We start from the raw sequence: 23874 nt of genomic DNA on the forward strand, positions 1-23874 counted from the left end.
GGCCAAAAATATATTTTTTGAGGGAAATTTTAAATTTTCCGATTAGATATGTATACAATAGTATATTTTTTTCAAAATTGGGCCGGGGGGGGGGGGGGGGGAACTAGCCTGTCTACCCTAACATGGATCTGTTTCTAAACATAGCATTTCTCTAAATAGTTAACTAAAAAAAAAATAGTGTATTCAAAATAGTATATTATTTGTTTTAGAGAAACTAAAATGTATTTTGGTAGGAGTTTTTTTTTTTTTTTTTAATGATAGTAATTAAGGAAAAATAATTTCTCATAATTAAGAGGAAGAGTAAGTGTCCCATTTAAAGTGGTGACATTTTGAACTTGAAGAGAGAGAGAGAGAGGAAACGCTTGAAACTATCTATAAAAACCCTTTTTTTTTTAAATCGAATTTGACAAAGAAACATGAAGAGGGAGAAAAATTAATGGAATTTTTTTTTAATTTTCTATACTTTTTGATTTGAGGGTATTTTGGTACGTTAAATGGTGAGACCCAAGGAGAATCAAATTATTAGTAGTATAGATAAGCCCTTTCATGCCTAAAAACTTGTTGGGATACTCTTTTTTTTTTTTTTTTTTTAGAATACTAAGGGTCCGTTTGGATACAGCTGAAAACTAAAAACTGCAAAACACTAGCAAAATAATTTTTAAATGTGTGAATAATACCGTGGGACCCATTTTTAATAAAAAAAAGTTGCTTAAAAGTGAAGTTTGTGGGTCCCGTGACAGAAAAGTTAATTAAAAGTTGCTGAGGTGTGCACTATTCACACCTTTCCAGTCAACAATCACGGCACAGAGAATAAAGAAAAAGAGTGAAACGGAGGCTAAGTATTTTTAACACACATACACATGTGGAGAATGTTTTTTTTAAAGAAACTTATAGTGGTGTATATTTAAAAGAGCCTAACTCTTGGATGGCTCTAAATAAAGATAAAAATAAAAAAACAGTCCAACATTTAAAAATTGACCCAAAACAAAAGAAAAATCAACTTTGGGTTACCCAATCCAACCCAAAATTTTGAATGTCCTAACTCAAAACTAACCAAACTACACTGTGATACACTACAGTGCACATGAGACCATAAAATTGAGGTATGGTATAATGATGGTTTTTGCCAAACTAAATCTTGTAGTGTGGTGATAAAAATTGACCAAAACCACATTAAACGATTCCGTGAACACACCTACCCTCGACCACGAGTCTACAAACACTAAAAACTTCACTCTATCACATAGAGTTTACACTCTCTACCTTTAGATTTATTAAATTTCTCTGCCAGAAATTGCCTTTTTTGTGTCAAAACCCCAAATCACACCCTAAGATAGTGTGAATTTCATTTTACTTCTCTTAGTCTTTAATATTTTTATCAAGTTTGTCCTTCCATCCTCTATGGCTCTATCATTTTTATAATTGTCATTAAATATAATAAAACAACATCACTTCACATTTTGACAATTACTAAACAAAATAACCAAAATATTTTAAAAAAAATTATTAAATTTCAAGGAATAAAATGATAAGAATAAATTTTATGAGCGAAAATAATAATTTATATAAGGTTGTAATTTAAATTTTAGCTTACTTATTTGTTTGGGTGCGTCTTTTAGTTACTGGGTCAATAGTTTTTAAAGAATCTTTTTTTCTTTTATGGTGAAATGTTGGGCCCATGGTCCACAGTCTTTCTTGTCAATCCTAGGGGCCCTTCAATCTGGTTTTCTGAATGATGGTATAGAAGAGCATACATGCCATTATCAATCTAATCGTATATTTTTTGGTAGAAATCTAATCGTATATGGTTTGATATATTTTCGGGATATGCATGATTTTGTTTTTTAAAAGGATATGCATGAATCAATTGACAAAGACAAGTGACCAAACAACTGCTAAAGAAAAGAAGGGAATGGATGGATAATTATTAGGGACATTCAAATTTCTGATTTCGATTTTTCTAGATTTAAAAAACGTGGTATTAAATTGAAAGCCACTTGAACAAACTGCATCTACATTCTAGAATCTGACATTATCAAATCATTAATTATAATTAATTCATGTGCCCAAACTTTACTCCCTCCTGGTGTTGAAAAAGAAAAACCAATGGGCGCCACCGACAACATAGCAGGGCATCTAAGTTGCAAGACAAAAATATACCCAAAGAGGATAAGTGGTCCACAACAGCATATATTCAAAAAGAATCAATCCAATTCTTCATTACAGAACTTAAGCCCATCATTTTTTGGACAAGATGTTAGTGCAGTAGTTGAGCAAACCAAGATATCAAAGTTGCTGCAAAATCACTTACAAAAGTCTTCCACATCACAACACTTAATTATGCACTGATTTCAACGTACCACTTCAAGCCTGTGAAAATTCTTGTTTTTATGGTTTTTGCCAAATTGTCATTAGATTTATTGTTTTCAATACAGATCATCATTATCCCTCTGCAGCATCCAAAATGAAGTTCACTGTTCAACATTTCAATCATACACAATACACACCTAATCCTTTGCGCACACCCCCTTAATTCATAGCAATAACAAGTTATAGCATCCAGATTTACGAGAACATAGCAATAATGCACTACTTAAGCAAGATACCATTCATATGACAATCTCATAAACATGACATCTCTAATGACAGTTTCAAAAACATTCCCACTTTACTAGTTTTCATATGTTATAATGAGCTTGAGTACAATTCATCCATTTAGCCTTCTCTTGGGAGTTCATAAAGAAATAAAATGGAATTGAATGAAATGATCATAAAGGAATAGAATGGAAAAGAATTAAGTAATCTTATTTGAATGTTTTAAAATAGCGGTATGGATAGAAGGAATGCAAGGTTTAGTATGTGTGATGACAACAGAATGATCATTATGAATAAATCACATCTGTAACCTAAATAAGATTGTTCAAATCCACTCTATGATGCTAATAATAATTCCTTTATACCAGTACTCGTCAAATGATGAACAATTTCAAATAATTTTGAAGGATCATCTCACAAGGTCGACAATTTCATCTGTCGCATCATTCAATCAAGACACTAAACTTAAACCTAAAGTACAAATTAGTAATTTCTAGAAACAGAACACTACAAACAATTGATACAACCAATCCACCCCCTTATACAAATTACAACCATTAATCATACAAATAACAATTACTCTGCGCAGATTATAAATGCAGCAAGACTGACAACAAAATGCATGAATACCAGGAACACAATTTCAGCCATAGCTCAATCGGTTATCCATAGGCTTCACTGTTGTCTGACGTCGGGGAATTCCAATTTCACAGGAATTGACTCTGGCAGCAAACCGTAGTGAGCAAAGTGACTCACCAACTGAAGAAGGATCAGGGGAGATATTTACAAACATCAAGGTTTTGGAATCTCCACCTAGGCATGGCTGTTTATGCATAGAATAAAAAAGTACATTATTATAAAGCAACAGTGCAATATGAAGATTACAAGCATATAATTAAAAAGTTCAAAGAAACAACTGTACCTGGAGAAGATATGTCAGTTTTGAGTTCCTAAAAGGAACATGGTCCTCCTTCTTTGCCAATGCAAATATTACATCAGCCAGCGAAGATAAACTTTTGTTTATAGCCTGATTGCAAAAAATTAGCATATAATCATATTAAAAAGGTGAACATTAAAACAACAAAAGAAGTGGGTTATTAATGGAATTCATCAGATTGAAACCTGAGTTTCCTTCAAACGGTCTCCAGTTGACCCACTCTTGGATAGGCGCTCACTTCCAGCAAGATCTATGAGGTTTAACACCCCCTGTACTTGTTGCTCAGTGCTCTAGCAAAGCAGAAAGAGTAGTATGTCAACAGTTAAAAACATACATAAGTGCTTTGAATACAAATAGGAATACAGAATTACTAAGGTACCTCATTTACACCAGATATACGCAATGTAAAAACAAAATGGCTTCTTGAGGACTGCTCATTCATTTGCGTCCTACCCACAGACCTAAAAGACCCAAAGGCAACAACCATTCCATTAAATTTATTCATCCAATTAACAAGATTAGAGGAAAGCTCAATGAAAAGCATAAACCGTGTTCTATCATCACTAAAAGAAAATACATTAGTTATGCACAATCCACAGAAGAACAATGATATTGTGCGTTTGTGTGTGTGTGAAATCTTGAAAACTGAAATTGACTAAGCCTTGTCATGGGCCCCATGAAACTTGGTAAAATTATCTAAGCCTTTTCCTATGCCTCATGAAACTTGACTGTTTAACCCTTACAATACTTTAAAAAGCATTGGCATTTCTCATTTCAAATTTCTACAACAGAAAAGCATTCCTAGAGCAGATACTATAATTCCACTTTTACACAACTCCAGTGGATGTGCAGAAAAACAAAACCTGCAGAACAATGTAGAAAGCTCCTAAGTTGTTACCTGCTGTGTGCAGCCTGTTGTAGAAGGGAGGATATCTCATTTATGCTACAAACATCGACTATAGTAAGGTCAGAAACATGTGTATTTCCATTCACATCATGCTTAATTGTATACTGTTTTCCAGGAGCCCCATTTTCTGTCCGTGACATGTCCAGACCACTTGATCGATTTGTTGACAATAAATCACGGATGGTCTCATTGTAAATCTCCAACATTGAAGCCTACACATGTTTATAAGGAATTGTTAGAGTTTCACAAGCAAAAGTAAGCAGATTAATGACAGAAGTTCAAGATAGTTTACCTGCATTTTGTATTTCCAGCCCTGAGCTTGAAGGGACTGACTTGTCTGGAAGATTTGTTCCAGTGAACGTGGTATCAGCCCTTTCTGCACAGAAGTTTCTGGTCTACCCATCATGGTATAAGTTTTGCCTGATCCCGTTTGCCCATAAGCAAATATGCAAACCTACCAAAACATTACATGAACATTAGATTAATGAAAGTTCAGAATTAAAAAGCCAATCAAACTTCTGAAACAGATGATACACAATCAAATTAAGCTTAAACTTTAGCCTAACATTACAAATGCATTTCCATGCATTTCACAGTAAAATATTGTTGAATCTGATTATAAGTTCCCAGTTTCCTTTTTTTTTTTTAAGCATTTCATCCATAATAAAGTCATTGACAGATAAACATAATGTCATGAAATTAACACCAACACCAAGACACCATGCCATAGTGCAACTTCAGCTAGAGACAACCCAACAACAACTTAACCATACAATAAAATGAGTTCAACCATAAAAGGCAATACAAAAAACCAAATGAAATCCAACAATAGCTTTACACTTGTAGCCCCATATCAAAGACCAAAACAACTCAAACCCAATACATTTCAAAATTGAGGATAAACCCCTAATAAACAAGTTTGTAAGAAATCTTACATCCCTACTACAACCAACAAAAATTTATTAGTCGCATCATAGTGATAGCATCATGAGGAGATACTCTAATCATGCGTCAATTACAAAATATTCTTTCAACTTATTTGACATTTTGGTTAACTTAGGTAGAGTAATTAACACCTGATCTTGAACTGGAAAGTTGCAATCAAGTGAAAACACCATTTATCAAAATGCAAGAACTAGAACCTTGATAGAACATATTCTAAAGCATTAAGCCAGATTTTTTTTTTTTTTTTTGGATAAAATGCATTATGACAGAATTGAAAAGAACAACTTGCAAGCACAACAAATTACCTTATAACCATCAAGGGCACTCTGTACCAACTGTGATATTTCAACAAAAACATCCTGCTGAGAAGCCTCATGAGAAAACACTTTGTCAAATGTGAAAGGATACTTCTGTCCTGCTGACATTAAGTAGCATTAGATTAAAGAATAAGACCTTTCTTTTTAACAAACAACAAACTTGTAATGTGTAACAAGGTGTATAAGTCAAAAGATTCTCCTATAGCCTTATGAAGTTCCACTAGGATTAAAGGCAAAGAAACATACCACTTTGTACCAAATCAATGCCCCGGCCAAGAGTTTCCGTTGATGTAGGGTAAGCAATTACTGTGGATTCTGTTCCAACTCCATCTTCAGGCAACAAAGGACGCACTCGGCAAAATACACGAATGTTCCCTTTTAGTTCCTGCAATAAGAGGCACTTTAGTACAAGCCACATAATGCTAGACAAGGATTCAAGGAAAGAGGAAAACAGAATTACCAAAATTGTGTTGTGCAGCTTTTTTCTTAACTTCTCTCCTTCAATAAGTTGAAACTCTGCATCTGCCAGTCGCTCTTGTAGTTCACACACAGTTCTCTTTTGCTCTTCAAATTCTGTCCTTGTTTCTGAAGCAGATAAATCAGCCATCTAATAAAGAAAATAAGCATTATTGTTGGATTAGCTCAATCACATGTACAAGAAATGTCATAATCTACAAGCATGCTAATAATGTCCAGAGTAGAACTTGTAAAACTTGTACAAAACATAAGCAACCCTTCCTACAACTTGTAAACTATCAGCATTACCTTTAGTTTCTCATTTGCAGCAGTGAGTTGATGCTGCAATGTCCGAATGTGCTCCCTTTGGGAAGAACATGTCTCCTATAAAAGGACCCAAAATCTTACAGTTAGTGAAGTCAAGATTATCAATAAACTATAAATTAGTTTGATAATAAATTAATCGGGACAAACCTCCAAGGCATTTGATTTTATCGTCAAATTATCCAATTCTGCACAAGATTTCCCAGTAAATTCTTTGTACTTCACTATTTCAGCAGATAAAGCCTGCATTTGTGTCACTTGGCGATCGCGGTCATCCCTCACTTGTTGCAATTCCACTCGAAGGCATCTAAGTTCATTTGATAATGATTCTTTTTGCTTTATCACCTCTTCCTGTGAAGCCTAAAAGAATGAACAAGACAAAACACCAATCAAGACACCTCCAAAAGTTGCAGATTGTTACTGAAGATGAAAAGTGCTTCTAGTGCCATCTGCCAAGCAAATCGCCACTGAATTTATGAATTCCAAACCCCCAAATATTTTTTGTTAACAATTTTGTAACTTCTTAAATTCATTGTCTAATCAATTTACATTTAAGATCAAGAGCGTATAAATAAGTCACCTAATAGATTTCTTGTTTTAAGATCTGAATATATAGTTTCTATTCAATAAAGGTTGACTTTATAGCAAAAACCATTGTTATTAATACCGTTTCACACCCCGTTTCGGTTTGTCCAGTGGAATGGAATATTTCGGTACCGGCCGATTTCGGCATACCATTTCAGGGTGTTTCGAAGTTCTTCAAAAATAATCTATATATATTCTTGTAGAACATAAAATTGTCAATTCTAATAAATAAATAACTAAATATCAAATAATACAAATCATTTAGTCTTAACTCTTAAGTTTTAAACATCAATAACTTGAAATATAACATCAATTTAACATCACACAATAAGGAGATTACAAGACAATAACTAAATATCAAATAATATAAGATTTACTCGTCCTCATCATCATCTATGAGAGAAGGATCAAATTCATCATCAAAATAACTCCCAAATATAACTTCTTCTTCTTTTTTAATAACAGGCCAAATCTAGTACTGGCCCGGCCGAAATTTACATCTCGGCCGGAATTGGCCGGAATGATCGGAATGGACCGAAACGGCCCGAAATTTGACCCGAGGTGAACATGGGGTATTTTGGTACCAGTTTGCATACCGGTACGAAAAATTTCAGCTGTTCCGACCGGAACATAACGAAATCAATAACAATGGCAAAAACAAGTTGCCTAAGACAAGAGCAGCACTAAGACAAGAGCTTCCAGACCAGACAACCTTGAACTTAATTTCTTAAATTAGGCCAGATAAGAACTTAATTGTTCATATCAGGCCATGTCAATAAGTGAGGTTCAAAAGGGAATCATAACAATAGTAATGATATGCCTTCCACAATATTTAAAAATTTATCCAAAACAACAAAAAATTCAATATGCATAATAGAATCACAAATTAATTATTTTAATAATAATAATAATAATAAGTATTATTATTATTATTATTATTATTTTTTTTTTTTTACAAAGCAATTTGTCAAACTTCATTTAATTTTACAAAATTAATTTTGGGAAAACACATGGCATACAAACACAACTGCTGTCATACATGAATATTGCACCTAATAACTTACTTTGAATGAAGCTAATTGGTCTTGCAATGCCTTATTGTGACACCTTAAATTGCTGAGATTCTCCACAATAGTCAATTTCTCCATTTCAACTCGTTTGAGTGACTCACTAATTGTTTCATTATCCTTTTGAAGTTTTCCGTTATACTGTTGTAAACTCACATTGTATTCTTGTCCTCGCTTGTACATATCTTCAAATGAGGCTGCCTGCATATTCAACAATTTTTTGGGGAGAGAATATCATTACATTGGTCATCTGGCAATCCACAGAGTCCAACTAACTTAATGACACACAACTACTAAGACTAACATTAAAAATTCACAAAATTTGTAGGAAGATAATTACCAATCTTCGCTATATAGATAATTACCTTTTGTTCAGCAGCTAATTTCTCCTGCCTAGTTTTTTCAAGCTGAGCTGAAAGAGAAGCTTGCAACTTCTCACCAGCAACTCTTGCTTCTTTTTCTTTTCTATGACATTCGATTGCATCCTAGTCATCAAACCACAATAAAAATGAGATGTAGAAACAAACAGGTATAGCCTGTACACAAAATGCAATGACCGAAAAACTTACCAACTTATCTGATTCTTCTTTTGCAACTCTATCTTCTAAAGAAGAGATGGTTTTCCGCAAGTCTAAGATAATCACATTTAACTCCTCCACCTTGTTTTTCATCTCCAGCTCTAAGAAAATAAAAATGAATCTACATTATGAAGTTTCCCAATTAACAAGAACTGCAATATTAGGAACTTCAACACATGAGAAACCACATTCATTAAATGAAGGCGTAGTGATATAAACAATATATTTCTTTCTTAATAAAATCCTTATCTTAAAAACAAACAAAAAAACCAACAAACAAAAAAAAGCCCACCCCAGCATCAATGTTTCCAATATCAATAATTTCTACCTTCACCAAAAATTTTCTACATTGTGACCAATTCCTTTCATTAAGAACAATTATACTTTGCCTAAATTGAATTATGTATTGCTAATTATTATCCCATGTATCATGAATAGTGTATACTTCACAAGATCTAGACATGAGAACACCACTAGCATGAGTATACACTATTCATGAAACACATGAACCTTTTCAAGTGTGTAAGAGGCATAATGATAAATTCAAACAGACATGCACAAATACAGTAAATAAAAATTTACTAAGATGTTTGATTAATGTCAGTACAATGCAAAAGATGTGTACCAGTATCTGTGCACTTCTTCTCAACAGCTTCAATTGAACTTTGAAGCTTTTCCTTCTCAAGAACATGGTTTTGTTCAACTTGTTGGAACCATTTTAAGCAAAGTTTGAGCCTCTTAATATAGTCAATCGCGTTATCCAGCTTCACCTGCCAACCATATAAATAATAAACTCAGAATAACAAACCCACAAACCAATTTAGCTTAAACCCCAAGATTCAAAATTCATGAGACAAAAATTATAACCTTAAGAGGATCAAGCTTCTTCCCCTTCAACTTCTCATTCAACAATGCCTCAACCTCCTCCTTTGTAAACTCCACAGTTCCACACTCCGACCCCTCGCCACTTCCCACATCACTAGTAGCCATAACATCTTGTCTACTGTTTACCTCGGAAAACGCTTGCCGCCCACGGCCCCTGCTCGCCGCCAACGGTGGCCCCACCATTCTTCCTGCTCCAATTCTCCGACGCTTGTCTAAAGGAACCTCCTCATTACCATCCTTTTTCTAAAGCACAAAAAGTACATGAATTTAAACGCAACACAAAAAGGAGAAACCAAATTTCAATCCATTTCAAATCTAATACACAACATAAATTCACTTGCATCTCACTTTTTCCCATTCAATTACTTATATTTTCTCAGCATCCAAACAGTGGGTTAAGTGAAACTAGGGTTCTAGTCTTCTAGATCCTAAATTTTCCATAACATACACAAAATTGACAGAACCACAGATCCAGAAATCAGGTATTTCTTATTTTCTTCTATTTTCCCTCAATTTCTCAGCAACCAAACAACACTACTAGAAAATTTAAAAATAAAAAATAAATAAATAAATAAATAAAATAAAAATTGAATGAAACCAAAGGCTTACAGTGAAGGGACTACGGGGAGGTCGGTTCTGGTTACGAGAAGCCATTTTTGAAGATGAAAATACGAATTGCACTAAGAATCAGAGCACTATTCCGACGAGCTTTCGGTGTAGCATCTAAAAATCTGGGTCGTCGATCTGCGGAAATGGACTGTAGTTGATGGATAAGAGAGAGATAGAGAGAGAGGAAAGAGATCGAAGTGTTTGTGTTTTGGGGAAAAAAGAAAAAACTCTTTTGAGGATTTGGAAGGTTAATTTGGGAAGTTAGGGTTTGCAGAGAGAGAGAGAGAGAGAGAGAGAGACACAGAGACAGAGAGAATGAAATTTGAATTTGGATCTGGCGGTACATCTAAAACGCTCCTCGATAGAGACGTTGCCTTTTTATTGGGCCGAACCGGATCTTTACCGGCCCATATTACCCACATAAGCCCAAATTCTTCTTATGGTAATTTAATTACTACAGTTTCTCAAAACAAAAACAAAATTTACTACAGATTCTGGATTTTTTTTTTTAATAAATGATTGAAGATTTTACATTTGAAAATAATTTATCTAGATTTTTTTGGAAAAAATTTATCTAATTTTTTTTGCTAAAAATACTATAAATAAAATAATTTTAAAAAAATAAATAAAATAAGCGGATTTAAGTTGCTGATAGTATTATAAGAAAAAAATTTAAAAAAACTAAAAACTAACTTATAATCTAATCTAAAACACATACGCTAATCTATGTTATTTTTGGACATTTTAAAAATAAGCTATTTAAAAAGTGACTACTTAAAACTAATGTGAAATTTGAAAAAGTTGTCGGATGTATTATGTATGTCTTCCTCTCCTCTCTTTGCTCAAAACAACTTGACCCAAAATGAATATATAAATTTGAGGAATTTCGAGATCATAGCAATGTAAATAATGGTACAGAAAACATTACAACAGCCATACACATCCAAGAATGATTGAATGAAAGCAAAAAATGATAGAAGGAAGCAAAGCAGAGAGAATCACAATCAACAATGGAACAGTGGAAATTAAAAGTAAGCTGTATGTTACCATTTACCTCACAGGAAGTATTGGATGCCTGGAGAGTGGAGACTGTATGATGAAATATTTGATGGCTTCTCTTTGAAAAATGAGAGAGAAGAGGTGAGGGGAACCTTTTAAAAAATCAAATGGAGCGCTTTTCATTAATTGTTTTAAAACTGCCAATTACTTGGATTAATACTAATAAATTTAAAACCCAGTGAGGAAACATTTTGAATTCTGAATTAGTTTGGAATTTTGGAATTGTATTGCTTATGAAAAGATTCAATTAATGTTGGACCGAAATTTGGACCAATAAATTTTTTACAACAAAATCCAACTCAAGCTTATTTAGCACCCATTCATGGCTTCTCAAATTAAGGACAATTGCTATAGATAGTTATCATCTTAGATTTCTTACCTAAAGAAGCCAGGGATAATTTTTTTTTTTTTTTTTTAATTCTATAGTTGTTGTAGGTGGGATTTGAATCTCAAACATCTTTGTTGAAAACACTAAGAGCCGTCAGTTGGGTTATAACTTACAAGACACTTGACAAAAAGATAGTGATACAATTGCTTATTGAGAATTTGAGATTGCTACGTTTTAGACTCCAATTGTTGTAGACTTGTAGTTCAGGCTAATCAAGTTGTTTGATTAATCCAATTATGCCAAAATCAATTTTTTTTGTAATCAACATAAGCATGCCATGGAAAATAATTACTATGTCACTAGTCGCATAAAACCAAATGCAATGGAGACAGTGATATAGTGATGCAAGGAAAATCGATGGAAAAACAATTGTAAAGGAAAAACCACTACAAGGAAAACCTTCCCATGAAGCAAATCCACTATCAATTATAAAGGAATCAAGGTTAGAGTCAAGGCATCTTGATCAATCAAGTGAAATTGAGCTTGCTATTAAGTTTACATAAACTTCACTTTCTTAAATTTTTCAAGGCTCAGCCTGTCAAGGCGGTGTCGATGTCACAAAAAGTTCACTCTCTTGAGTTTATATTGAGCAATCTTTGAGTCTTCACCTTGATCATCAATTACAACTCTAAGACACAACCAAACTCACAATTTGATACGGTTTGCCAACACTAACACATGGAACTAACAGAGACTCTATCATATCCATAGAGGTTGTGAGTCACCAATTGTCAAAGTAGTAGTTAATACACTTTCCATCTTCTTGATAAATAAAATAAAATACTTCTCATTGAAAGTACAATATGTATTTGCTAAGAGCCTCGTAGCATAATTAGCAATTCCTTCCATTTCCAATAAAGATGTTCAAGGTTTAAATCTCTCCCCTCTCAACTATCGAATTATCAATAAAAATAAAAAAATAAAAAAATGTAGTCAACCAATTAAGAATGTCAGCTTTGTAAGTGCCTAAATTATTTTGAGAGTTAGATTTCTACTTTTGAGGTGGACTTAGGGTAATGGGCTTACACCTATAAGGCATTTTAACTACTCGCCTCAATCTCCACAATTACTTAACAAAAAATAAGTAAATTGAAACTTCAAAAAAAAAAAAAACCAAATCCACATTTTCCTTTTGCTTTTCCTTCCCCCAGTTTCCATCTACTCTCTTATCACTCCAACCAAAAATAAAATTAATTTAAATCATAAAATTGATCAATTTCAAGTGAAGGAGATATTTCATCAATCATTTTATTTTTTTACAATCTGCTGCAAATTTATCTATTAATCATCATTGATGGACGGAAAAAAAAAATAGTTCTCCCGTTTTCAATTAGTAATGAACATGAGATTATGAAAAATAGGCTGATAGATGTATGCCCTCATATTCAAGGAAGGGTGAACCAACAATGCAATGCATCCAACAAAATGTATAGGATTGAGTCCATATGCAGGAGGACAAAGGAAGAATGTGACTGATATAGTCAATAATAGGAGCATGATCTTGTAGTATCCACGTGTCAAAATGTTACCCTCCCACGCTGGAACCCAATCCAACTTGTAAAATATAAAAATGATCAAGTGACACGTTTCAACCACTGGTTGGCTGAAGCCATATCCAACTTATCCAAGCAGAAAATGTCAGATAAGGTGTTGCCCAAAATCACTCTACATCACAGAAACACATAACAAACTTGAAAAATCATCATCCACCACCATAGCCAAAAATATTAATTCCACCTCACCTCACATAGAAACCAACTGAGAAAACAAAAATAAATGGCATCAATGGCTGGTCTACGTGGCTCCTCTCAGGCTGTTTTGGAGGGTAGCCTTCAGCTAAGTGGCTCAACCAGGTTGAACGTAAATGGCACTAGCCGTGTGGCCATGACAAGGCCAGGGCTCACTATTAGAGCCCAGCAGCAGGCTGAGCCTGAAACTAGCCGCAGGGCTGTTCTTGGTCTAGTTGCTGCTGGTTTGGCCACAGGGTCTTTTGTTCAAGCTGTGCTTGCTGAGGCTAAGCCCATCAAGGTGGGTCCACCTCCTCCCCCATCTGGTGGATTGCGTAAGTCTTTCTTCAACATTAGCTTTTGATCAAGATATGTCAATTAAGAAGGCAATAAAGAATATGAATTTTGATAAAACCAACGAAAAAAAGAATACATGTAGTCGATCTTGACACTAATCCATAGTCGATCTTAAATATTTGGATTAAAGTTTTGTTTTTGTTGTTTTGTCATGAGCTAAATGAGAAATAACTAGTGAAAAGTAAGTCAATAATATATTATTTGAAGTTAATGAATGCCTTATAGGAGGATCATATTCTCACCGGTAAGTTTTTCCTCTATCTTCTTTCTTCAAATTAATTAGAAACTAATATGAAAAAAACAGTGACAAGTAAGCTACTTGTGAACACCTTAGAGTCAGTGCTCAATAGAAATAATTCAATACAAATACTGTCATAGCTTAATATCTATTGAGGTTGGTGAATTCCTAGGATCAAATATTTCTAATGACCAAAATATTGGTTTTTTAGGTTTACACAATAAGGCTAGTGGCACAAAATTTTTACAACGGTTGAGATGGTATATTGTAATTAGTGTATAATAAAAGTAATGTCTACGAGGGTGTCATGTAAAACTGAGGTTACACCATGCACAACTTTACAACCCAACACATTATGAAAATATGTTCTGAGAAATGTTGTGTTTCTCTCATTGGTCCAGGTTTTGTTAAACTAACCTAGGTACTAAGCATGATTTCTAAGTCAAGCTTAATTTTTTGAGATCAATCTGATACATGCACATCCATTTGGCGGGCTAAGAAACATTACTAAAACCAAATTCATAGTTATATTGTTGCTAGGAACATATAAAAAAATTTAGCAAAATTAAGATTCATATTTATACATTTTGGCAGCTGGAACTCTAAACTCTGATGAGGCAAGAGACCTTGATCTGCCATTAAAGGAGAGGTTCTTCATTCAACCATTGACCCCAGTTCAGGCAGTTCAGAGGGCAAAGGAGTCAGCCAAGGAAATTGTTGGTGTGAAGGAATTTATTGATAAGAAGGAATGGCCCTTTGTGCAGAATGATCTCCGTTTGCGGGCAGGGTATCTCCGGTATGACCTTAACACTGTCATTGCTGCTAAGCCTAAAGATGAGAAGAAATCCCTCAAGGATCTCGCTGGAAAGCTCTTCCAAGACATTAGCAATGTAAGTTGAAAAGTTTACTTCATTTTTCGGATCAGTAGTCTGATTATTCAATTTCTATGTACTTATTTGTTGTGATGTTTTTCCTACAGCTTGACCATGCAGCAAAAATTAAGAGCACCCCAGAAGCAGAGAAGTACTATGCCGAGACTGTATCTACCCTGAATAATGTTCTTGCCAAGCTTGGTTAGGAAGAATTAAAATGTTCTGATGTAAACTTCTACTTTAGAAGTTATGAAACAATTTCTTTAATGCTATCTTAAGGGAATCTGGTTGGAAAAACTACTGCTTTTATTTTTCAATTTCTGATACTCTTTTATTGCATGCTATTCTAAGGATTGAAATGTGAGTCTGTATAAGTAACAACTATCAGACTCTGTGTTGCTTGATAGGATGAAAAAACTAGGCAGAAATTCAAGCACTTCTACTTCGCTTCCTAAACAAATGATACAATTGACCTTTTAAAAATTAAGGAATCTGCTGTCATGTTTGATTTGCGAAGATGTTTCACATCAATGATGCTTAGATACAAGGATTGCCTTTTCATCAACCCAAATGACCAGCATTTTTAATTAATGGTATACAAACTTAGGAGCCTAGGAGAGTGGGGAGCAAAAGCAATCAGTTCACTTGCACCTCCTGATTGAATCTCAGCTCTAGTTGGCATTTGGCAGAACTAGGCTCAAGGGCAACCTTCATAATCATAGCATTGAACTGATACTTCATAAACTAACAATTATCATCCAAGTTCATTTTTGTTGTCTTGGGCTAGCAGGGTGCCTCAGGAGAAATACTTGTGTATACATCTTGTCGACTCATAGCAAGTAAAACCCCAGAAATAAAAATTATAATAAGCACTTCAAGTAGCATCAAGACATCTGTTACCAAGATACTCATGTTGTTATAATGAAACCATAAAGAATTCTACAAGCAATTGTAGGCTATGTACTATCATCAGAAATATTTTCTAACCAGCTATATGAGCTATGCAACAAATTTCAGAGTGTTGCATGGTTTAGAATCCCTGTTTATTATACATAAAAATTCTTAAAACTGTGGGAGCACATAACATTCATCCATAGACTTTGTTATGTCTGTCTTTGAGTTTAAAAACAGATGCAATTACTCCATTTTCATAAGCAAGCAAAAGAAAGTAAATTAAACAGTAGAAAGAAACTGCAAAACCAAATAATAAGTGTAATGAAGTTATTAAAGGGGGTACTTGTTTGTTACAAAAGGCACATCATCAGAGGAAGCTGTGTATATGTAACCTACCAAGCCTTAAAAACAGAAAAGAAAAACATGAAACTAAGATAACAATGCCTAAAATCTTAATTTAACTTTGAAAACCCTTTGTGGTTATTTCTTCACTGGTTGCATTCCTTTCAGATTTATCAAACTGGAAGGGCCAACGTAGAAACCACATTTTTCCATTTTAGACGCCTCAGTATCCCATATTATGCAATTAATTTTCCCACTTTCAATATTGTAAGCCATAAGTCTCTTGTCTTTTACACAAAACCATAAATCACCATTCTGAGCGAAAAGAGGAACAAGATCCTCCATCAAATTTGGAGTGCTGTTCGTGAATGCCAAGGGAGTAACAATCTTCTCTTTACCCCATTTGAGCTTCTTGTAATCTTCTAACACAACAACATTGATAACCTCTTCCACTCTAACAGCAAAAGATATACACCCATTCCAATCTAAAGCCCAAACTTTTTCCCAATTTGAGAACAATCCTTTGGGCATTATGGTACTCTTAAAACTCTCACTCTCCAAATCAAGAGATACCATCTCTGCACAAAAGCATGTTCTAACCTTGTTTAACTTAATGCAGTGAACAGCCTCACCTGCTGACACAACCATAATTTTCTCTCTTTTCTTGTTAGCATCATTTAGGCTAGGGAAATTGATAGTTCTCCATGAGTTATCACTTCCAATGGTAAGAATTTCACAACCTTCATTTCCAGTTTCCTCATTATCATTATATATAGAGACCAACTTATAGCAAACCAGTAGATGGAACAAAGGAGAATGTCATACCAAAGCTATTTTTATGTGGGTCAGGCAGTTCAAGCATTTGACGGGTGGCATTATTCATTATGAGGAATTTATTGGGGGCAATTCTTTTCTTTAGCAACATGCCATTGCAACCACAGATCAACTGGAAATTATCATGGCTATTGCAAGGAGGAGTAATAGGGATTTTATTGTACGAGCACTTGACTCTATGTCGGCTCATATGCTTTTCAATGAAGTGACAATCTTGAGTTAAAGTGTACCATTGCCTGCAAACACACTTCATTCTCAGTACATATTTGACTGGCAGCCAGTTCAGAATCTCCATAACGATATCTAAGGGAATGGACTGTTGTGTAGCAGAGATGGAGATTTTTCCATGGCTCTTTTTATTTACAGCAATCTCTGGCTTTGCCCTCATCCTCTTTGTTTCTTTGTTTGAAATTCTTGTGCGTTCTTCATTTGATGTTTCAAGACACCGTGGAGATGAGCAGCAAGTAAATTTTAAAAAAAAGTTTACCATGATGCTCTTAAGAGACACTCCTCAATCTGCTCCTGGAGCTTACAAAACAAAAACATGGAATCAGCTTTTTAATGTCAATCAAAAGAAAATGATTTATGTACAAAACACAAACTCAGCGTAGGAGAACAATTACAACGTTATGAACTTCATTGGCCAACCAAAATTCTATTGCAATGGACACCCCTAAAAGACAAGCATTCAGAGATTAATTCTCACATGCAATGGCAGAAGTTTCAATGCTCTTTAAAACTAAAGAGGATGCAGTTATGTTACGACCCAAGTCGGCACGACCACCTTGACCTCGACTAGCATCACGTTTACCACGGGGAGCGCTGTAAGCCTGTAACTATCTTAAATATAAGATTACACATGATTAAATTTATTCTTACGTTCTATTATTATTTGTGGGTCTTAAATATGATCTTTACATGATAGAAATTCCATAGTAACAATGAGATAGAGATAAACTTAAGCAATCCTAAAACAAAGAGATAAGACAATCAACTAATTTATCTAACTTATAGTGGTGGGGATAGCACTAGGAAAAAAAGCAAGTTTTTTTTTTACACTAAGCACAAAATAATAAACAAGTAGAGCTCTTTGAAATTGCTTTACAGTGCACCCCTACTCTTTAAAGCAAAAGAACAGAACAGACACTTTTATGCGGCACAATTTACTTGTAGAAACTACCTATAGAATGTATAGTAAAATTACATTCGCGTGAAAGGCAAAATATTTCCAAGGAGATATAGCCAAAGCTAGCAAATACCTATATCCAATATTTACAAATTCTTGTTCAAGAAATCATTATGAACAACAAAAACCAAAGACCAATAGACAGAGAATGACTTCTTTTTTTTCTTTTCTTTTTCCTTTCAACATCTTATGTTACGGGGTGATTGCAATAAGTTTACAACATGATACGAGGTAAAAACTGAGAAAACAGCAATCTTTGGATGATTGGAAATCTCATATGAAAAAACTTGAAATTAATATGAAACATATACCAGTAACTAAAATTGAAATTGCAAATCAGGAAGAAATTTAAAACTGAGTTAAGAAATAGAGTAGTATAGATTCAAACCTTTGAATTGCAGAACCTACCTTTTTGCGTGTGTAGTATAGTGTTACCCTTTGGTTTTTATAGTAGAACTCGCTAGCAAATTAAAACAATCTTCGAAGAAGAGTTCGATCAGACTTTCAGTTATGCTCTTTTCTTTTCATGTTTTGCGCGTGAACTGGGAAGTATATTACCATCAAGTGAGTGATTTTTGGTTTTTCCCTTATCGTTTGGTTTTTGATTTTTATATTAGTAGACTTTTAGTGTAAAACCCTACTCAAACTTTATCTATATCTATATTATTTACAAGAGGATTCTCCTATTTGAACTGAACTTTTATGTGGTTCAAAAATACCCATAAACCTTAGGTTTAATAGGGAAAAAATTCAAGAGCAACCTAGTAAAAATATAGCTCCAACTCTACTTAAAATGCCTATAAAATAAGACACTTTCCTACTAATCTATTTCTTCAAAACAAACTTATCCAAAATTATGACACTAGACCCAAAAAAAAAAAAAAAAAAAAACCCTCATCACAAAGCATGTGTGATGAAGCTAATGATAATTTGCATCTATTATAATTTGGAAATATTTTTTTATTTATTTTTCAAACAAAATTATTTTTTGAACATTTGTTTGAAAGTTGTGTAGTGATATAAAGAAAAGTTTGGGTAAAAAAATAAAATGAAAAAAAAACATAAATAGAGTTGAAAGGAAAAAACAGACTCTAAGATGCCTCTAAGTCAATTCAACTATGGTAGATCTTGTTGGCTTTAGTAACGCAAACTTGTAAACTATGTATTGGGGCATTAAAGTGGTGGAATGTTGGATTTTTAAAAAAAAAAAATGTCAGTTTACTGTTAGTTGTTAGTTTATTTAAAAAAAAAAAACCTAGGGCAGATCTTAGCCATTTAGTGCAGGCTCAAAATATAAAGTTGACTTTTATTGAAATAGTAGCGTTCCATATACTCTTAATTGTCTATCTTCTCGTGGACTCAGATATAAACGCAATACTAGCTAGCAAAGAGAGAGAGTTGGCCATTGCACATGTTCTAGTGAAGTAATAAATAAATAAAGTCCAAATTGCAAGGAGGTGTTTGGATTTTACTTTTTGAAATTTCAGAATTTGGATTTTACCTCTTCTAGACACAACGGGGTGAGTACACCTCGGCCGAGTAAATGGGGGTGGAGAAGAAATGAAGTCGCCACCTAAATTAGGTCTAGGAACCATAAATATAACGCCCTTGTTGAAGGAATGATTTTTACCATAACAAGTGTTTGGAGTTTAGGTATAGGGATGGGAATGTGTTAGGCATCCAACCCCACCCGACCCGTAGGTCAATCTCCACTCATTGTGTTCTAAATCCTAATCCCATCAAAGGGTCCTCTAATGTGTTATTCTAAACTCACACACACTAACATGCATCTAGCATCCAAACATAGCATATGTCCCACACTCATCCATAGCATAAAACTCTATCATTCATCTAGCAATATATATCCAAGGATAACAAGCATATCACAATACAGTAGCATCAACAAGGCATTTACATGAAGTACATTCATCATGTTCATCAATCAAGAAAGTTCACCATGTTCATCAACCAAATCAAATGCATGTTCGTGTAATTATGCATGACTTACCTCATATCATCATAGCACCTGTGCATTAATGCATGTTTATATTCATATGCATTTTCATGTGATTCAACTAAGATATAAACCCTAATCATCAATCTATCAATCCAGGCATGTGAAACATGTTATTCTAATAACCCTAATGCTAAATATGTGAAAACTAGACTTAACAAGACTTAAACATGTAATCAAAACTAAATAAAACAAACAATAATCAAGAACCCTAAATCTGCGTTTCTAGGCACGAGTATGCATGCACATACATAGGGTATGCATATGCATCCCAACTATATGCGTATGCATGCTTTGAGTATGCGTACGCATGTATAAAGCATGCGCACACATATACACTTAGAAACTTAGTTTTAAAGCAAGCAACAAAATAGGAATTTAACAAACCCTAACATACTTCTAATACAAAACTAAACAACCTAAACTAATAGCAAAGATATCAAAGATAAACAAAACATAATCTATTCTTAAACATACATTGAATCTAAACAAACAAGAGTAACACTTAACACATCAAAACATGTTTATCAATATATCCAATCATTCACTCTCCAATCAAGTTTGTATTTTATTAATCAAAAGTCTGATTATTCAAGTAATTCTATGTATTTATATGTTGTGTTTTTTTGTCCAATAGCTTGACCATGCAGCAAAAATTAAGAGCACCCTAGAAGCAGAGAAGTACTATGCAATGACTGTATCTACCCGGAATAACGTTCTTGCCAAGCTTGGTTAAGAAGTACTAAAATATGTTCTGATGTAATTTAGAAGTTACGAAAAAATTTCTTTAAAGCTATCTTATGGGAATCTTTCTTTGCATATAATAAAAGGATTGAAATCTGAGTCTGTATAACAGTATAAGTAACAACTATTAGTCTTTGTTTTGCTTGAGAGGATGAAAAAAATAGGCAAGAAAGCACTTGATATTTTTTATACAAGCACTTCTATTAGTTCCCTAAACAAATATTACATTCGACCTTTTAGATGTTAAAGAATTTGTAGCCAAGTTTGATTTGCACAAATGTTACACATCATTGTTTCTTAGATACAAAAGATAGCAATTCAGCAAAAAATAATAATTATAAAAAGATACAAAGGATGGTCTTTTAATGAACCCAAATGGCCAGCATCTTGGATTAATGGTATACAAACTTAGGAGTGTGGGTAGCAAAGTGCCAGGGGCGAAAAAGTTTCTCCCTTCGACAAATAAAATTTGTGTTGGGTCAGGGGCCTAAACCAAAACTCAATGATGGACTCGAGGCACGGCCTAAAGGCTATCGGCGAAGATCCGAAGAACTCACTTTATTTTATGCCTTGGGCCTAGGTTGAGACTAACAAGAATGGCCCATAAACAATTCCTACAGCAGACACGTCAGCATGATCAAAAGGCATACTGTAAGAAATAGCCTAGTAGTGAAATGTTTCTGCATAAAATAGCCCAGCGGCAAAATGCAACAAAACAGAATAAACCTCTAGCTGTTAGCTATTTCACAGATTAAGGAAAGAATCCACATTTTCAAACTCATCATCCATTGGCTCTAGAGAAGAGTCTTCTAACACAACAATATGAGGAAAAAATTCTATAGTGACAATTACATTATAACTTTCAATAGTAAATGAGTAAATGAATATTATGGACTCCATTATAACAAGTAATGAGAAAAACTTAGTGTTAGATGAAGGGAGAGAGAGAGATCCCAACTAGCGTAGCAAGATCATTATGGTGCCAAGACATGCTCATGAATGTAGTATAAATAGTGAGTAATAAGGGACATTTCAGGTAGTATGAGTAGTGAGAGAGAGTGTATATAGTAAAGCTATTGGAGCTTTTTGTTGGGGATAGATAAGTGTTTATGAGTAGAGGTCTAGGGAGCGTTTGTGAGCTAGGAGCTGGGAAACTTAGTTTCTAAGCTTAAAACTAAGAACTCAGTGACTCAAAGCTTTGCTAGAGCTTAGAGAAGGCTAGACAGAGAAGTGAAGGAAGAGCTCTTTTCTGTTAGTGTATCTCTTAGTGTGTACGGGTCCCCTCTGAAGGATTAGTGGAGAGTTCCATTTATAGTTGAGTTTAAAGGGGTAATTAGCAAATAATCTCTGCTAAATCTTCCTCAATCTTCAGAAAATCCTTAGAGAATTATTCCTAGGATCTTTGGCCAAGAGTAGTAAGCTCAGCTTTAGGATGTTCTTGTTGTTTTGGGTAATACAACTGGAATTCTGGCCTAGCATTAAATACTGATTTGGCCTTAGCTGATGGGATTAAAGCATGCATTAGGTTAATGATCTTGATTTTGCTATTGCTAGAATCAAAGTTCCCTAGGGCAGATTGTATCACCCCAAGCAGGTGTCAATCTTGGAGTCCTACGCTGGAAACTCTGCTAGGATCCCTTTGATGCCCTCCAAACCACATTTCCCTAAGTTTTCCCCACTTGGGTTCTTGTGTTTGGTCCATGAACCAGAAAGTACACGTTTTTGGCATGATAATGAACTGATTTCAAATTATTTCAGAAGCTTTCGTGGCCTAGTTATAGTTGCTCTTGGTGCTTGACTGAATGAGTTAAAGAAGGAAGGAGATACAGTTGGCTAAAGCCTCCCAGTCTTTTGTCATGTCATCTCAGTTTTATGTCACATGAGAAATGATGAAATTCAGCTTGACAAGGAAGGGTTTAACCCCTGTTGGACATGTGTCCCCTTTCTAATTCTGATTGGACAAGTTGGAACTGATGGTGATGGGCTCCAGCTGTCAGGTAGTGCTGAAGTTTGACTAGACAGCTCATGTGAGCTTCAGGTGCTAGGATTTGTATATGAGCTGGGTTGGCTCAGCCGGGCTTTGAGCTTCCTTGAGCTTGGTCATCCCTACAAAAATGAATAGTTTTGCTATGGGTAATGTATATGGGCTTTTGTAGTTAGTTGATTATGGAAAAATAAGTATAGTTCTCATAAATTTTGTGAAAGAAATATTTTTAAGAGATGAGTAATTTATATTTCCCATGGGTTAGAGACTTTAGTATATGTTTTGCCAAGAAATAGTTTTGGGCTTTGAGCATAATGTAATAGTTGTTTTTGCCAAAATAATATTTGGGCTTTTGTAAATAGGTGCTAAAGTATTATTGGGCTTCATGAGTAGTTGCCAAAAATAATATTTGGGTTTTATAAAATAAGTGCCAAAATAATATTTGAGCTTTGTAAAAATGGGTGACAAAATAGTATTTGGGCTTTGTAAAACAAGTGTCAAATTAGTATTTGGGTTTTTGTAAAATAAGTGCCAAATTAGTATTTGGGTTTTGTAGGATTTTGTAAAAATATTACTGTATCTAATATTTTTACAAAATATTTGGGCTTTTAGTATTTGGGCTTTTAGAGTGTCGTATTTGGGTTTTTAGAGTGTAAAATAAGTGCCAAATTAGTATTTGGGCTTTTAGAGTGTCGTAACGTAACGGACTTTTAGAGTGTCGTATCGTAACGGACTTTAGAGGTACCATATCGTAACGGGTTTTTGAGGTGCCATATCGTAACGAACTTTTAGAGTGCCGTATTGTAACAGACTTTAGAGGTGCCGTATTGTAACAGGCTTTGTAAGAAGGTTTTGTTGGGTTTTTTTGGGTTTTGCCCACAAGGTAAATGACTTTGGGCTTTTTTGTGGAGGTAGTATAGTTTTGTGGCCCAATTTGGTAGTAATGTGATAAGTATTTTTGTGGAAAACCCAAGTTAGATAATATGTAGTATATAATTGGTAGTATTTGTGAGAGGGTCCAAGATAATTT

The 23874-nt window shown here is 34.2% G+C and overlaps 3 protein-coding genes across 4 annotated transcripts; 1 reads left to right on the forward strand and 2 right to left on the reverse strand.

Moving 5' to 3' along the window:
* Positions 1-2865: 2865 nt before the first annotated feature.
* On the reverse strand, positions 2866-10525 carry LOC115992106 (kinesin-like protein KIN-14C). 2 transcript variants are annotated; one of them, XM_031116167.1, is made up of 17 exons: positions 10206-10525; positions 9579-9839; positions 9337-9481; positions 8703-8812; positions 8499-8618; positions 8131-8334; positions 6632-6841; positions 6467-6541; positions 6162-6308; positions 5948-6086; positions 5690-5799; positions 4732-4893; positions 4431-4651; positions 3912-3993; positions 3718-3822; positions 3518-3622; positions 2866-3418 (listed from the first exon to the last, which is right to left on the reverse strand). In XM_031116167.1, exons 1-17 carry the CDS (start codon positions 10248-10250, stop codon positions 3239-3241), a joined length of 2421 nt encoding a protein of 806 aa, XP_030972027.1. In that variant the 5' UTR covers positions 10251-10525; the 3' UTR covers positions 2866-3238. The 2 variants fall into 2 exon arrangements, with proteins under 2 accessions (XP_030972027.1, XP_030972026.1); XM_031116166.1 differs by having other exon boundaries at positions 5690-5802.
* Positions 10526-13334: 2809 nt separating this feature from the next.
* LOC115992145 (oxygen-evolving enhancer protein 3-2, chloroplastic-like) lies at positions 13335-15190 on the forward strand. The gene is made up of 3 exons (XM_031116221.1): positions 13335-13714; positions 14569-14864; positions 14954-15190. Exons 1-3 carry the CDS (start codon positions 13429-13431, stop codon positions 15050-15052), a joined length of 681 nt encoding a protein of 226 aa, XP_030972081.1. The 5' UTR covers positions 13335-13428; the 3' UTR covers positions 15053-15190.
* A 1030-nt stretch (positions 15191-16220) lies between these two features.
* LOC115991177 (F-box protein At5g65850-like) lies at positions 16221-17304 on the reverse strand. Its single transcript, XM_031114914.1, has 2 exons — positions 16908-17304; positions 16221-16822 (listed from the first exon to the last, which is right to left on the reverse strand). Exons 1-2 carry the CDS (start codon positions 17302-17304, stop codon positions 16221-16223), a joined length of 999 nt encoding a protein of 332 aa, XP_030970774.1.
* Positions 17305-23874: the final 6570 nt, after the last annotated feature.

This window comes from Quercus lobata, chromosome 5 (assembly GCF_001633185.2).
Source record: "Quercus lobata isolate SW786 chromosome 5, ValleyOak3.0 Primary Assembly, whole genome shotgun sequence".
Lineage (NCBI taxonomy): Eukaryota > Viridiplantae > Streptophyta > Magnoliopsida > Fagales > Fagaceae > Quercus > Quercus lobata.